The following is an 18,203-nucleotide window of genomic DNA, read 5'->3' as shown; positions in this document are numbered from 1 at the left end:
CATAATAACATATCTTTACCTAGTGGTCTTACTAATGAAGCTACTATTCTAGAACATCTGGTACAAGTTGGTTCTCTTCAGTATGAATCTTCTCTTTATTTCAACCCACTTTATAATGCTCATAATAGTGGAGAATATTACTGTAATTTTGTTATTAAAGCTAATGTCAGCGATTATTATTATGTACGTAACACTTCAACTAAAGGCAATGCCACAATAAATGTTGAAAGTAAGGCAATATTTATATAGAATTAATGAAATATATATTGTGAAAATAATGATTATATTATGAATGATTACATTGTATTATTCATTTCTATTATATAATGTAAAACATACCTTGTTTTGGATAGACCTGCCATCTCCTGTTGTTAACATAATGACATCTGGTAAAGCAGAACCTGGTGAAGAGTACCTTTTGAATTGTACTGTCAATGTTATCAAAAGACTTATAGTGACACCAACTATTGTATGGATCAAAGATAATGTTAATACATCATTAGTATCTGATGACCTAAAGACTATCAGTGTACCATCAGTACTTAGTAATATCTCAAATACAATGTACTCTCTGTCACTGTTCTTCTCTTCACTAAATACCTCTGATGCTGGACAATATACATGTCAAGCTACCATCACAGTGAATAAGATTAATGTCACAACAGCTAATAGTAGTATAGAAGATCTAGTACTACAAAGTAAGTACAATTTGAATAAACAAAGCTATATCATTTTCATTAATATAGTTCCTCAACCAGTGATTGCTATCTCTACTCATCCTGTCAATGCTAGTACACTAGTGGAGGGAACATATCTTGATATAGTATGTACTGTTAGTCTCGGTGATACTGTTAATACTGGAGTTAGTGTTATTGTTGAGTGGTCTCACAATGGTAGTTCTCCTCTTACTAATAACAGTGATTATACTATTAGTTCAGTGACTATGTTAAGATCAGACATGTACACTAGTACATTACGTATTGAAAATTTGGATAGTACTAGAGACAATGGTACTATGTACTCTTGTATTACTAGTGTTCTACCATCTCCTGTATCTTCTTTTATTACTGGTAATAAGAATGAGAAGACTCTGTCTCTTATAATATCAGGTACATTCAATATGATATTAATAATTATTATCTATATTATTTCATAGATTTCTCTTCTGATCATGTGACAAGTAATATCATATTCCCAACTACACCCGTTGCTGGAGACCAGTTCACTATGACATGTAATATCAGAATACCTGAGACACTAGTATATGAACCTAGTTCAGTAATATGGAGTTATGATCTAGCTAGAAAAGAAAGAGTTGATGTAAATAACAGTGATGCTACAATAAGAAATGTGACTAGAATTGGTAATCTTATTTTAAGTACTCTAACACTTAATCCAGTTAAGACATCTGATAGTGGAAGGTATTATTGCTCAAGCATATTTAATAATTTAGGAGTCTCTGGCCACACATACAGGGACCTCAATGTTCAAAGTGAGTTTTCATAATACACAACCCTAACACTAGTGTTTTCTTTAGTCCCTCCCCCCAGTATGGTGGTCAGAGGGATTCCTTCTACTGGTCTTGTCTATGAGAGTACTAATTTCAACCTGATCTGTACTGGCACACTACCCAGTGTAGTGGACACACCAGTTTCAGCCACTGTAGTCTGGTTTGATCCTCAAGGCAATACTATACCTATTGAATCACGACGTATTATCACTGATGTTACCAGTAATAGAAACAATGAGTTTGAGAGTACACTAATGTTTCTACCAATTGATAATGGAGATCATAATAGTAACTTTAATGACACTGGAACATACACCTGTCAAATGAATATCAGTTCAAGTAATCCTTTAATTATTAGTGGAATAAACAATACTACTGAGACAATAACTGTTCAAAGTAAGTAACATTTACTTTTTATATAATGCAAGTTCTCTTTATACTAGATTTACCTGATATGCAGTTAAATATTGTTAGTGTTGGTTCTCCTGAAGTAGGTCAAAACCTTAATATTACTTGTACAGTGAGAGTAGCAGAGAGATTAGTTGTCAAACCAACAATTGAGATAACAAAAATGAACACTACAGATACATATTTACTTCAAGATATAAACATTCCTTATTCTATTATCACTGACGACACTTTTTCTGAAAGTAGTGTAACAATAACACTAGAACCAGTGAGATTTGAAGACAGAGGAGTATATAGATGTATAGCTGAGTTCAATGTGACTGGTGTTAATGGGACTATTGATCCAACAACTGCAACGTATGATGCTCAGTCAACAGTAGAAGACTTTGAACTTATTGTAAACTGTAAGTTGAACATTTATCAACAGGTTCTAAAATCATTGTTATTACTTTTTAGTCCCTCCAGTGACTGTGAACATGTCTAAAGAACACAACAATATACTCTATGTTGGTACACCATTCTTCCTTAGATGTATAATAAGATTGAGTGATCTTGTTACAATACCTATTATTGTGAAAAATCAATGGACACATAATGACATATCTTTACCTAGTGATCTTATTAATGAAGCTACTATTCTAGAACATCTGGTACAAGTTGGTTCTCTTCAGTATGAATCTTCTCTTTATTTCAATCCACTTTATAACATTCATAATAGTGGAGAATATTACTGTAATTTTGTTATTAAAGCTAATGTCAGCGATTATCATTATGTACATAACACTTCAACTAAAGGCAATACTACAATAAATGTTGAAAGTAAGGCAATATTTTGTTAGAATTAATGAAATATATATTGTGAAAATAATGATTATATTATGAATGATTACATTGTATTATTCATTTCTATTATATAATACCTTGTTTTGGATAGACCTGCCATCACCTGTTGTTAACATAATGACATCTGGTAAAGCAGTACCTGGTGAAGAGTACCTTTTGAATTGTACTGTCAATGTTATCAAAAGACTTATAGTGACACCAACTATTGTATGGATCAAAGATAGTGTTAATACATCATTAGTATCTGATGATCTAAAGAGTATCAATGTACCATCAGTACTTAGTAATATCTCAGATACAATGTACTCTCTGTCACTGTTCTTTTCTTCACTAAATACTTCTGATGCTGGACAATATACATGTCAAGCTACTATCACAGTGAATGAGATTAATGTCACAGTAACTAATGCTAGTATACAAGATCTAGCTTTGCAAAGTAAGTATAAAAATATTTGATCTATGTATTTAAACATTTTTCACGTATTGTTTATTACCTCAACCTTTATTTTTCCTCTTACAGTTCCCACTCCTAATTTAGACATTAGACTATCGAGACAAAGTGATTATTTAGCTGGCAGTGAACTGACTATTACATGTGATATTACAATAGATCCTTGTGTTAATACTCCCTTTATTATTAACACAATATGGGTAATGATGAATGAGGTCAGAAGTGGAATGGGAACTCAACTAGGGAAAATGAGAACAACCATCAGAAATGGTTCTGGAAGTGATCAGTCAAGAATCTTACTTAATGATCCTACAGAAACTGACTTCAACACTCATCATTCTCAAGTTCAATTCAGTACTCTCAGTAGTTCAATGGATTCTGGTATATATACTTGTAGTGTTGATGTGATACCCATAGCTGGTAATACTTACATTAATGCTGCCAATACTTCTAATATCACTACTAACTTTACTGTTGTAGGTATGTGCTCACTAATTTATTACCGTAATTATAATACAGTATTTGTTTGAGACTTCAAATAAAGAGGAGTTTTTATTATTGTCACATTCCTTTTCTTTATCTTACAGATCCAGTTATTGGAGGTTTTGCTACAAAGCCAGACTCATTTCTGGTCTTGAGACATCTTGCTCTGACTCAGACCCTTATGATAACTTTACTCTAGTGTGTACTGCTAGTAAACCAGCTCTAGTAATACCAACTCTTGAAGTGATCTGGCTACATAATGGTACAGTATATCATGGTGTAGTTACCACTCAAAATGATGACACTTATGTCACAAATACTCTGAGTTTCCCAACAAGCACTTCTAATGATTCTGGTACTTACACCTGTATAGCTAAAACTAACCATTCCAGAGTCTCCTGACATCAGTTTAACAGAGAATAGTACTGTCACTTTGAGACGTAAGTGAAACTATTTTATTGTTATGTTATTATTCAGCTTTTCAACAAAACAGCTCAACGGAAACCTTATCCAGTCATTGATGTAACTTCAATAGTTGGAAAGACTAACTGTACTATCTACTTAACTATTCTATCCATTGCCTATACACCTGAGATATATCATATCAACTATATTGGTCTGGAATTACAGAATACTTTAACACTAGTTCTAGTCTAGTGGGTACTAACAATATTACTGCTGTTAACTTAATGTATCAGATCATATTATATGATCTAGAGGAAGCTAACACTTATAACTTCACTGTTGTATCTACTAACTGTTTTGGTAATATTAGTAGTGAAACAATGAACTTCTCAACTCTAGCAGCATGTGAGTCGACAACAATTTATTGTTTTTGAAAACAATTGTCTCTATTTGTAGTGCCAATTGCTCCTCCAAGAAATTTTATCAACTCAACCTTCCTTCCGCGTAGTGTTACATTAAACTGGGATCCACCAGTTAGAGTAGATCAAAATGGAAAGATAATAGGATATAACTTGACTTGTGTACAAACCAATAGACTTCAAGTCCTTGGACTAACCGATACTCAGAGTTCCCCAGAGAAAATGTTTACTATTCCAGTATTAGTACCATTTACTGAGTACACTTGTAGACTGTCATCTATTAATGTTGTGGGTGAAGGACCAGCTACACAATATACATTTGAAACAGCTCAAGATAGTAAGTTCACATTATAACATCAATTTTTATTCTCCAAATAGGACCTGATGATGCTCCACAAAACTTCACTTCTACTCCAACTAAGACTAATGTAACATTTAACTGGAGACATCCGATTACTCCTAATGGTGTTATTACCCAATATAGATTAGTTATTGTAGTCAATGTAGGAGCTGACTTATTGAGAAGCATTACTAGACTAGTTGATGTGACCCCTAACCACAAGACAATATCTATCACTATTGATGGATTCTCACCCTATCAAAATTACACCGCTATTGTTTCAGCAACTACAGTAGTTGGATATGGACCTAATGCTACTATTAAAGGAAGAACTGATCCTGATAGTAAGTATGTATCATTTACTGTTAACTTTTACATATGTTCTCTAGTATCATCTAAACCAGTTCTTATTATTATACCAGTTATTATTAGTAATATCTTTGTTGCTAACACTATACCAGTAGTTAATGACACTGCTGTTAACCTTACTTGGTATCCACCAATCACACCTAATGGATATATTAGTAGTTATAATATTGATATCACTGGTGGAGTTATAATGTCATTAACAGTTACTGCTGATCCTCAATTGAATACTTACACACAGATTATTGGAGGACTACGTAAGCCTAATGCATTACCAATTAGTACATATATTGTCTCCACAGGTCCAGGTGTCCCTTACTATATATCAATTGGAGCTGTCAATGAACTAGAAGAAGGCAACATTACATCAGTTACTGTCTTCACTAAAACTGAAAGTAAAAGCAATTTTATTTATTTTTTGTTCACTCGTATATTGTTTTAGCTCCCAACATTAGCCCTAGAGATATTGTATCACAAAGGTCCTCTGATGGTACTTCCGTTTACATTGTATGGAGAAAAGTGTCACTAGAAGAAGCTCATGGTTTCTTTGAGTATATTATAGTATTAGATGCTGTCAATAGTAGACGTAGACAATCAAGTGATATAACTGTACATGTTCCATTTAATAAGACATCTATCAATGTAACTGGTCTAAATCCTCAATTAACATACACACTTACTATGAGAATAGCAGTACAAAATGAAAGAGGAGAAATTATTGAAGGACCTACAAGTATACCAATAAGGATTTCATCACATTGTAAGTTACATCAATCTTGAAACTATTAATCAAACACATTTCAGGGACGCCACCAGCATCCACTAAAGGTGGTGACAGTTTTGAATATACTATTTTAGGAGTGATGGGAACAATTACTTTAATTGTTATAATCATACTGGTATTGTTGATTTCCCATCATTTTAACTAGAAGGAAATATAAGAAATATAAACTTGGATTACAGTAAGTTTAATAGAATATATTAACTACACTCATATTATTGTATTTAGGCAAAGAGATGAGATTGCTCTTTCTAAATACTCTACCATAAACCCATTGTTAGTTGATTACTACTCAACATAATTATATACTTTAAATTATGTATCATTGTAGAACAATATACCCACTGTATGACGAGGTGCCAGGATCTCCTGAATATTGCAGTATACCAGTAGTTGACAAAATATCAGAGACAAATCAAAGCCAGAATCTGAGGCTACTTCAGATGTCAGAGAACTGTAATTTTGTTCTGCTTGTTTTGTTTATTTTTTGTTTGTTATTTTTGATTTCCTTTCACTTTTTGTATGGAAAATACAATAGTTAGTGGAATTAGTTAGTATCTTGAAAACATAACCTTTCCTTTAATATTTGCATTCCTGTGTAGTTAATTCGTTTCAATTATTAATAATTACCAGTGAGTGGGCGGGTCATTCTTTTCGAGCAGATATTTCGTTTTGGCCCTAAGTAAGTTTGAAGGCGTATTGTCTCTCCATAATTGTGTGAAGTGCCGTCATTCAATCTTATATTTACGTTGTAGATAGCTTAGTATTGTCGTAAGGTTGCTTCCGCTACTCACTAGACATAGTAATCATGAATGCAGACAATGAGGAGACCCTGGACTCTGTAATGGACGTCAACTTCGACTATATGTACAAGATATTGATGGTTGGTAACTCGGGCGTAGGGAAAACTGCTTACGTATCGAGATATTGTGATGACCACTTTAATCCAGCGTTTATTTCGACAGTAGGAATTGATTTCAGAGTCAAGAGTATGATCAGGTATGTATTTTACTATTTGCTAGTACTGTCTTGAGATTATATGTCAAGAAAATAACTAATAAAATGACTTGAGTTGCTGTACAAAACATCAAATGAATGAATGCATAAGATATGATCATGTGTCTAGATGTCAAACAGGAAGTCATACTTACACACGTACTTGTAATGATAATTCCTTGTGCTAGCCCTAACAACATCTGTAACACATTACAATGTAGAGTTCTTGAACAATCTCAAAACATTCAGAGTGGTGTAATCCTGTCACCTAGTAGGTATTAATAAGTCACCTTATTATCCTTTAAAACTTGGGTTCAGGGCTATATACTAATTTAGTCAATTTTATGGTTTGTTTCCTGCTGTAGTCATAACAATTGTGTTAAGCTAACTCTAATGGACTCATTCAGCTGGTGTTACTATATTATTCTCTTCCCTAAATATCCTATTTGTAGTCATATGAAAAAGTAGGATAGTAAATAACTTGTTTATAGTAATTCCAAGAATGTTACGTATAGATACATGTATTATATCAAACTATACCTCTCAAAGTGACTTGATTATAAGACATATTTGTAGTTGAAATAGTAAATGTACTTTGCCAACCCTCTCCTTTTGTACATAGATTTATTTTTACATATGTTACTTAATATCGTTAGTGTGTCTATATTTGGACAATCAAATTGTTCTGGTACAGCTATTTTATTTACATGATCTAAAGTAGCCATTTCCTACTCTATAGTCTTAACTATTTGTATTTTCCTATAGTTTATTGTTGACTTGTGTCTATGCTTCAAGTTTCAATGTAGATAATGACCAATTGTCATTTATTCTAAGCTGTAAAACTGTAGACATAACACATTACCCCTGTCAGTAAACCCACTAGTTACTAATGATACACGAGAGAGAGGAAGAAATCATTATGTACATAGTATGTAGCTATGTAAAATTATAACCATTAGTTTGAACATGTGTGCCATTAATCAAATTAGATAGAAACCTTAGTACTACTGTACATACATTATGGTTTGTCTGCCAAGTCCTGTATATATAAGTATATACAATACATGTATATTAGGTATGTTGTTTTAGTTACATAGTTTGTTTGTATGTATTTCTTCAGAAATATGTATATATTATATGCTATGTGCCTGCCAATTAATTATTGATTCATGGAACTACCAGGAATATGTCCTAATTTTAAGGTTGAGTACATCACTATGACATGACATGTAAATGGACCCCATCAATGGATGGATAGACGGATAAATAAATATTGAATTGAACAGATTAGCAAATCAATTGTTGGCTGTTTTCCAAGAATTGATTATATGTTAAATAATTCTCTGCTTTTGGTAATAACTTATATATTTATCCACTCATCTATTCATCCATCCATTTGATAAGTTTATTTAATTGTCTATCACCATCTCATATATGGAGAACAACGTCAATGATAATCTTTTCTTTTCAGAAATGATAAACACATCAAGTTGCAAAATATGGGACACTGCAGGTCAAGAGCGATATCAAGCCATTACAACAGCTTATTATCATGGAGCTATGGGGTTTATAGTAATGTTTGATCTGACGAATGAGGAGACATTTGCTGCTTGTAGAATGTGGTAAGTGTAAAGCTATATGATGCTGTATGAACATACTTGATCCTTTCTGAAAAGGTCTAAGCAACAGGCAAAACCTTTTTCAATTAGTTACAAGAAGGAAAACCATATATTAAAATGTAGTCGATATTCTTGTTTGTGTGTACATGTATGTGTGTTTGTGCTGATGGGTGTTAGCAGACTTGAGTTGTAAACACTCATCTTTGTACCTTTATGACAAACATTGAACAGTTTATATGCTTAACAAGAGTTAACTGTCTCTCACATACAAATTAGTTACAAAATCTGGTTAGTTAAATGATATTTATCAACTGGTTATTCAATTAATCATGGCTTCTATAGGCAATTCTTGTACACAAGCAAAGAGTATGGTCTAGCTTTAGAGATTCTTAATTGTGTATATATAATAAAAGATTGTCATTGTTGTATTTTACTGGGTATATATTTAACTATAATATACATACATGACACATTCATTATAAAATCTTTCTTTTCCTTGCTCTCGCTTTCCTTCCATTTCCCTCCATCTTTCCTTATGTCTCATTCTCCCTCTCTCCTTACCTTCCTCTCTCCTTTCCTCTTAAGGATACAACAAATAAAAGAGATGTCTTTGGAGAGTGTAGTCATTCTATTGGTTGGTAACAAAGTAGATCTAACACAACAGAGAGTTGTAGACAATGAAGACGCAAAAGAATTTGCATCAAATTTGGGTATACATTATTTTGAAACAAGTGCTAAAGATAACACAAATATCAAAGAGAGTGCAGAGTATTTAGTTGACGCCATTACTGAAAAAATGTCGGAAACAATCAGGAACAATCCAAACTTCACTCCTCGTGGAATGAAACCAAGAGAAGCTAATTATACAGAAGAGAAGTCATCAACGTGTCCATGTTAATTCCTCCGGCAATCATTTTGAATAATAATTTAAAGCCCTGGCATGCAATTAATAGCATTAATATCAATTTTACAATTTTTTTCACATTTTAAACACAATAATGATACATTCAAGTTAATCACCATTTTTATTTAATTACTTGTGATGACAAGATTTGGAACGCCTATATTACCTTATTTGGGAAATAGCAGTAATGAATATTTACTCTAGGACTTCTTTCCTGTATGTTAACGTATTAAGATTGTTATAGTTGTGGACGTTATAGTGGAGTTTGTCAGCAATTGTCTTCTGGTTGAGCAACATTATGAGTGCAGACAATAACGATGTCAATTTTGACTACGCGTACAAGGTATTGGTTGTTGGTAACAGTAGTGTAGGGAAAACTGCCTACATCTCCAGATATTGTGGCGATCCTTTTAATCCAGCTTATATTTCAACAGTTGGGATTGATTTTAGAGTCAAGAATTTGATAAGGTAATGTCGAGAATGATACTCATATATCTCAGAAGTCAATATTAGATTTGCTGATCCACAAACAGAATTGTGTAGCTAGCATGACCAGTCAATCAGTCAATATTATTAAATAAAATTGTTCTTGATAGCACTTTGCTCCATATAAACAGTGACACTGACTAACCTGCTAGTCGGGTATTGTATATATAGTGTGAGCTTTGTTGTTGCAGATAAGTAAGTTTATATCATAAATTGATATCAAATGAATTTAATTAAAACTTTTATATCATAATTTACAGTTATCAACCAGTTTGACATGTAATTGCCTAACTTTTTATTACATGTAATCTTTTTCTCACATCAGTCATTTTTGCTTACAATCTTTTTATATAAAGCTTTCGTTTTTTGTTATTTAGAAATGAAAAACGTATAAAGCTCCAAATATGGGACACTGCAGGTCTAGAGCGATATCAAGCCATTACAACAGCTTTATTATCATGGAGCTATGGGTTTATAGTGATGTTTTGATCTGACAAATGAGGAGACATTTACAGCTTGTAGAATGTGGTAAGTATAAAGCTATGTGATGCTGTATGAACATTAATATTACTTTGATCCTGTGTCTTTTTATCTCTCTCCCTAACTTCTTCTCTCCTTTACTTAAGGATACAACAAATAAAAGAGATGTCTTTAGAGAATGCAGTCATTCTATTGGTTGGTAAACAAATTAGATCTAACACAACAGAGAGCTGTAAAGAATGAAGATGCATGGAACTTGCATTGAGCATGGGCATAAAATATTTTGAAACAAGTGCAAAAGATGACACAAATGTCAACAAAAGTTTTCAGCATCTAGTGGATGCTATTACAGAGAAAATGCATGTAGTACATGTATAATTTTTAAAACAATAGAAATTACATTTTGTTAATAGATTTTCTACATATTAGAAAGCTCATAAAATTATTCCTCCTGACCATTTCTACTGTTAATTAATATATACTTTGTTTAATTTTCAGGTTGATAATTAGCATGTTTAACTTAGTTTTGTGAAATTTTTTTAAATAATAATAACATGGTTAAAAAAATACAAAGATAAAATAGTGGATTTATTCAATATTCAACAAAATAAAAGAAGGACTCTACTCCAATCAAGATCATGTTTGTGGCTGTATTATTAACCAAACAATTCAACTATTTCTGTCAGTAGTAGTAGATATCTAATTAGTTCTGCCATAACAAAATGTTGACTATGAATTACATATTGATATATTATTTTGTTTTAAGTGTATGTTGTAGGTTTTGTTATTCACTTTATCGTTGGTGCATTTCTATATTGAGTTGTTTATCTATATATTTATTTTCCCTTCTTCTCCAGTTATCGTATACTACCATTGACAAATTTCCTCTTGGTTGGTATAACACCATTTTGTTAATCATGGATATGACTGACACACTTAAATGGCTTTTGGTGCTACTTTGTCTGTTCAACACCTATGCAATGTTAATGCTGCTCAATAAGGAATTCATGTTTCCTTATGACGTATACATAACTTTATCCTTATCTTCTTTGTTCAATTTTGTCAGACATTGCTAGATCCTATTTGTCATGATAATAGTGATAAGAAATGTGGATCTACAACTGATTATCTGTACAAGATAATTTTAGTGGGTGACTCTGGTGTTGGGAAAAGTGCCTTTATTGCAAGATATTGTCATGACTATTTTAATCCTGTGTTTATTCAAACTATAGGAATTGATTATAAAGTCAAGACTTTGAAAAAGTAAGATATAGATAAATGCTTGCATCTTTATAGAGTGTGTGACATTGCCTGTGTCTCTCTATCAGTTTATCTGTACATGTAACATTATGTATGTTGCCAGAATGTAGATTTTATACCATTAAATCATGTTAATAATGAGTTATGTATATACCTGTCATTTGATGTATTATAATGAATATTATTTAAACTGTTAGTGGATCCCAGATAAAGAATGGATGGATGAATGGATAGCAGTGACAAGGACAATATGGATGAATGAATGGTTGATGGCATACATTGCTGTTAGCTTATTTGCATATCAATGAGCCAGAATACAAGCTCTAACAATCACTGCATAGAATGAAAGTTATTTCTTTTTAGGGATGATAAGTGTATAAAATTACAGCTTTGGGATACTGCAGGTCAGGAGCGATATCAGGCATTTACAGCAGCTTACTATCGTGGAGCTCATGGATTTATACTAATCTTTGATTTTGACAAGTGAAACGATCATTTATAGCTTGTAGGATGTGGTAGTAGTACATTATGAATCTACTAGCACCTATATGATATTGTAAAACTCTGTCTTTCTGTATTTGTCTCTAAATTTTTGTCTCTCTATCTCTCTCTCTGCTATATTTCTCTGTCTCTCTCGAATAGGATGAAACAGATTGAGGGATGTGTATAAATGATATTTATCAACTGTTATTCAATTAATCATGGCTTCTATAGACAATTCTTGTACACAAGCAAAGAGTATGGTCTAGCTTTATAGATTCTTAATTGTGTAATGTCATAAAAGATCCATTGTTGTATTTTACTGGGTATATATTTAACTATAATATACATACATGACATATTCATTTGTAAAATCTTTTTCTTTTCCTTCCTCTCTCTTTCCTTCCCTATTCCCTCCATTTTTCCCTACGTCTATTCTCGCTTGCTCCCTCTCCCTCTCCTCCTTTCCTCTTAAGGATACAACAAATAAAAGAGTTGTCTTTGGAGAGTGTAGTCATTCTATTGGTTGGTAACAAAGTAGATCTACACAACAGAGAGTTGTAGACAATGAAGATGCAAAAGAATTTGCATCAAATTTGGGTATATATTATTTTGAAACAAGTGCTAAAGATAATACAAACATCAAAGAGAGTGCAGAGTATTTAGTTGACGCCATTACTGAGAAAATGTCGGAACAATCAGGAACAATCCAAACTTCACTCCTCGTGGACAAGAGAAGCTAATTATACAGAAGAGAAGTCATCCACGTGTCCATGTTAAATTCCTCCAGCAGTCATTTTGAATAATAATTTAAAGCCCTGGCATGCAATTAATAGCATTAATATCAATTTCATAATTTTCTTTCACATTTTAATTTAAACACAATAATGATACATTCACCATTTTTATTTAATTACTTGATAAGAAGATTTGGAACGCCTATATTACCCGTTATTTTTGGAAATAGCAGGAATGAATATTTACTCGAGGACTTCTTTCCTGTGCAGAAGTCTAGTATAGGGTTGTTGTTATGTGGACGTATAGTGTAGTTTGTCAGCAATTGTCTTCTGGTTTGAGCAGACATCAATGAGTGCAGACAATGATGTCAAATTTGACTACATGTACAAGATAATGGCTATTGGTAACGCTTTTGTAGGGAAAATAACCTGCCTACATCTCCAGATATTGTGGTGATCCTTTTAATCCAGCTTATATTTCAACAGTTGGGATTGATTTTAAAGTCAAGAGTTTGATTAGTAACGTCAATAATGACACTTATCTATCTCAGAAAATCAGCCTACATTTAGATTTACTGATCCGCAAACAGAATTGTGTAGCTAGCATGACCAGTCCCATCAGTTAATATTATAAAATAAAAATGTTTCTTGCTAGAACTTGTTCATATAAACAGTGAAACTGACTAATCTGCCAGCCAGGTATTGTAATATAATATTATAGTGTGAGTGTTTGTCATTGCAGATTATAGTGTGAGGTTTGTCATTGCAGTATCATAAATTGTATCAAATGAATTTAATTAAAACCTTATATCATGGTTTAACACTCATCAAAAAAACACAGTTGATTCTTCCAAGGACAGTAATTGCCTAACTTTTATTAGATACATCGTTTTCTCTCACATCATCATTTTTTGCTTGCAGTCTTTTTATATAAAGCTTTTCATGTTTTGGTATTTAGTAATGATAACCTATAAAAGGTTCAAATATGGGACACTTCAGGTCAAGAACGATATCATAGTATTGCAACAGCTTATTATCGTGGAGCTATGGGGATTATAGTGATGTTTTATCTGACAAATGAGGAACATTTGCAGCTTGTAGGATGTGGTAAGTATAAAGCTAGTCAATTCCATATGAACACATTAATATTCTTTGATCCTGTGTCCTTTCCCTCTCTTCTTTCCCCTCTAAGGATACAACAATAAAAGAGTTGTCTTTTAGAGAATCCATCATTCTATTGGTTGGTAACAATTAGATCTAACAGAGCAGAGAGCCGTAAGCAATGAAGATGCAATGAAACTTGCATCGAGTATGGGTGCAACATATTTTTAAAACAAGTGCAAAAGATGACACCAATGTCAACGAAAGTTTTCAGTATCTAGCCTAGATGCCATACAGAGATGATGCAGAAGCTTTCAGTGCATGTATAATTTAAACTATGGAAAGATTACATTTGATAGATTTTCTATATATATATTAGAAGCTCATATTGTTCCCTCCTGAAATTATTTCTGACCATTTTTACTGTTAATTAATACATATTTTGTTAATTCTTTAGGTTAATAATTAGCATCTTAGTTTTATGAAAATATATATGTTTTTAAAGAATAATAACATGTTTCAAAAAATACAAAGACAAATGTAGTGGATTTGTTCAATATTCAACAAATAAAAGAAGGACTCAACTCCAATCAAGATCATAACAGATATTTGTGGCTATATTATTAACCAAACACAATTCAGCTATTTCTGTCAGTAGTAGTACATATATAATTAGTTCTGCCATAAACAAAATGTTGACTATGAATTGTACATTGATATATTGTTTTGTTTACTGGGTTTGTTGTTCACTTTATCATTGGTGCATTTCTAACTCACTTGTTTGATCTATGATATTTAATTTTCCCTCCTCTCCAATCCTTGTATACTACCACTGACAAAAACAGCTGACAAATTTGCTCTTGGTTGGTGAAATACGCTATAACACCACTATTTAATCATGGATATGACAGACACTTAAATAGCTTTGGGGTACTACTTTTTCTGTTCCACCACCTATGCAATATTAATGGCTGCTCAATAAGGATATGCATGTTTCCTGATAAACATATACATAACTTTATCCTATTCTTCTCTGTTCAATTTTGTCAACATTGCTAGATCTCTATTTGTCATGAGATATAGTGATAAGAAACGGGATCTAAAACTGATTACCTGTACAAGATAATTTTAGTGGGGCAACCTCTGGTGGTTTTGGGAAAAGTGCCTTTATTGCAAGATACTGTCATGACTATTTTAATCCTGTGTTGTTCAAACTATAGGAATTGATTTTAAAGTCAAGACTTTGAAAAAGTAAGATATAGATAAATGCTTGCATCTTTATTATATAGAGTGTGTGACATTGCCTGTGTCTCTCTAATCAGTTTATCTGTATATGTAACTTATGTATGTTGCCAAGAATAGATTTTATTCCATTAAATCATGTTAATAATGTGTTATTGTATATCTGTCATTTGGATGTATTATAATGAATATTATTTAATACCATTAGTAGATCCCAGATAAATGGATGGATGGATGAATGGATAGCAGTGACAAGGACAATATGAATGAATGAATGGTTGATGGGCTACATTGTGTTAGCTTATTTGCATATCAAGAGTCAGAATACAGCTCTAACAATCACTGCATAGAATGAAAGTTATTTCTTTTTAGGGCTGATAAGCGTATAAAATTACAGCTTTGGACATCTGCAGTCAGGAGCGATATCAGGCCATTACAACAGCTTACTATCGTGGGAGCTCATGGATTTATACTAATGTTTTGATTTTGACAAGTGAACGATCATTTACAGCGCTTGGTAGGATGTGTGTAAGTACATTATGATCTACCAACACCTATATATTATTGAGAACTTTTGTCTTTCTGTTTGCTGTCTGATTTTTTTTGTCTCTCTATCTCTCTCTGCTTATTTCTTCTGTCTCTCTCTTCTTTTTTTGGCTCTCTCTCAATAGGATGAACAGATTAAGGAGATGTCTTATAGAAAGGGCAATAATTGTTTTGGTTGTAACAAAGTAATCTAACACAACAGAGAGTTGTCAACAACGCAGATGCTAGGAAAATTTTGCGTCAACTTTTGATATAGATTACTTTGAAACAAGTGCTAAAGATAATATTAACGTCAATGAAAGCATTGAAAGTATTGTGGATACAATTACAGAGAATATTCCTCAAGTATCAAACCAAAAGATTTACCCAGTAGGATAAATCATCAAAGTGTTCATGTTAATTGTTCTACAACTCCACATGTATGCTTTAGAGCATATCCATTATAATGACCTTTGGGGGGGGGCTATACAGTATAATTATGCTTGTTTGTATTGAAAAAATTGTTATATATCTATCAATATATTACCTATATAAAAGTAATACATTTTAGTTTTATTATTATCTAAGGGGGGAGCCTAAGCCGATCTAATGAATGCATTGTTACTTACTACCAATATGATGTGGGCCCTAAATCATAACGTTGATGACACATCTCTTTAAAGTACAAATATTAATCAGAGGTAATGTCATCATGATGAGTAATACGTACAATTACATATCTTGGGTGGAAAAAGTAGGTAACATCATAGCTAATATATTTGTCATTGTACATATATTGTATAAAACACACGTGCTAAGCACCCTGGCCCCTGAACACAATACAACATCATATGTATATTCAACCATATTAGGGCGGAGTCCTCATTTTCCTCAAGACTTCCTGTGTAGTACACTTTTGTTCTTGGGGCTGCTAGCTAGGTTGGTTAACTAGTCATCATGGATGTAGAGAGTGTTGAAGAGGTCTTGTAGGGGACAAATTGTTTTGTAGGTGACTCTGGAGTAGGAAAAACTGCTTTCATCTCAAGATATTGTGATGACCACCTTTGATCCGTGTTTTTATTCAGACAGTAGGCATCGATTTTAACAAAAGGTTTTGACAAGGTAATTTCCTGGGATTTCCTGTGAATATATAATGTCCTAAATTAAATGTCTTATGTCTTTTTGTCACAGTTTCTTATAAGCTACCAGTAGCATTATTTACTTAGCCTGACATTGCCGGAGTCAAATCTAAAATGAGAAATATTGCTGTTATGTGGTTTAGAAAATGACAAAAATTTAACACACATATAATGGCTAAAAAGAAAAGATTCTTATATTGCAACAAGCCAGTTTGTAACGAAAGTTTTGAAAAATCTTTGTCAAGTTTATTGACATATCTGCACTCTTAGATATATCAGTAAACATGGTAGCCAATAACATAAGTTCTTTTCACAGTGTTATGAGCCAATTATTCTCTTTGTTTTTCCAGGACTTGCAGAAACAAAAAATTCAAAAAAAAATTGTACTTTATTATTCTATTATGTACTATATTCTGTTTTATTTTACCTGTTTTGTCTCTAGTCTCAATTTGTCAAATCCTGTTTTGTCTACTACTAATTGTATTATTTTAAGGCATAGAATCACTAACTTATAGAGTACAAGTAGCCTTGTCTACATTTCTATATTTTGACTAATTCTCAGATTATCCTACATTTTGTAAAAATTGTTTGTCTTTTGTTAACAAGTTTAAAAAGGATTTAACGTTTGCTTTGTTAATAGGCCCATAGGGAAAGAAAACCCTAATTTGTTTATAATTACCCGAGAGCCATAGTTATACCTAGTTAGTTTGCTTCATACTTATACATGGCTACTTGTGTTATCTGCAAGTTGTTGTATATAGAGTCTTACCCTAAATTTTACTTAAGTAGGCTACACTTTACCTGTACATGTTTTAGGAATGTTCCTTACTAAAATTCACAATTATTAATATTATAGGGGTGTGGCTAATTTATTCAAATATTTCCTCACATTCTCAATAAAACCCAACCTAGCTTCAGCTTTGTCTTAGCTGTTTAGGTTCGGAAATATGTAGTATTAATCCATGTTTTCTTAAATTTTCAGTCTTGTAAGAATTATAGGATTACTATAATATAGCCAACAAGCACCTAAAGTTAGAACTCTCTGCACATTATAGTAGGTAAATTATATCAAGATATTAATATTTCCATGCTTGGCATTTTGAGAATTTATTGAGTAAAGTGAGCAACAGGGTTTTTTCCAAATTCATTAATATAGTTCATAATAGATTAATGTAGCTGTATTTGCTAAACTAAGTGTGGCAAAGATTTACCATAAGGTTTTATGAGA

The 18,203-nt window shown here is 32.3% G+C and overlaps 1 protein-coding gene and 2 pseudogenes across 1 annotated transcript; all 3 read left to right on the top strand.

The window, feature by feature from the left end:
* Window positions 1–6,814: 6,814 nt before the first annotated feature.
* Window positions 6,815–9,519, top strand: LOC121392373 (ras-related protein Rab-3A-like). Its single transcript, XM_041523606.1, is given in 4 exon segments — window positions 6,815–7,005; window positions 8,474–8,498; window positions 8,500–8,624; window positions 9,207–9,519. Coding segments are annotated over 4 exon segments (654 nt in total).
* A 304-nt stretch (window positions 9,520–9,823) lies between these two features.
* Window positions 9,824–12,238, top strand: LOC121392372 (annotated as a pseudogene).
* Window positions 12,239–13,317: 1,079 nt separating this feature from the next.
* LOC121392374 lies at window positions 13,318–16,202 on the top strand (annotated as a pseudogene).
* The last annotated feature ends 2,001 nt before the right edge of the window (window positions 16,203–18,203 follow it).

Source organism: Gigantopelta aegis, unplaced genomic scaffold (assembly GCF_016097555.1).
Source record: "Gigantopelta aegis isolate Gae_Host unplaced genomic scaffold, Gae_host_genome ctg3685_pilon_pilon, whole genome shotgun sequence".
In the NCBI taxonomy this organism is placed as follows: domain Eukaryota; kingdom Metazoa; phylum Mollusca; class Gastropoda; order Neomphalida; family Peltospiridae; genus Gigantopelta; species Gigantopelta aegis.
Note: the sequence above shows the minus strand (reverse complement) of the source record. Positions and strands in the feature narration are given on the sequence as shown.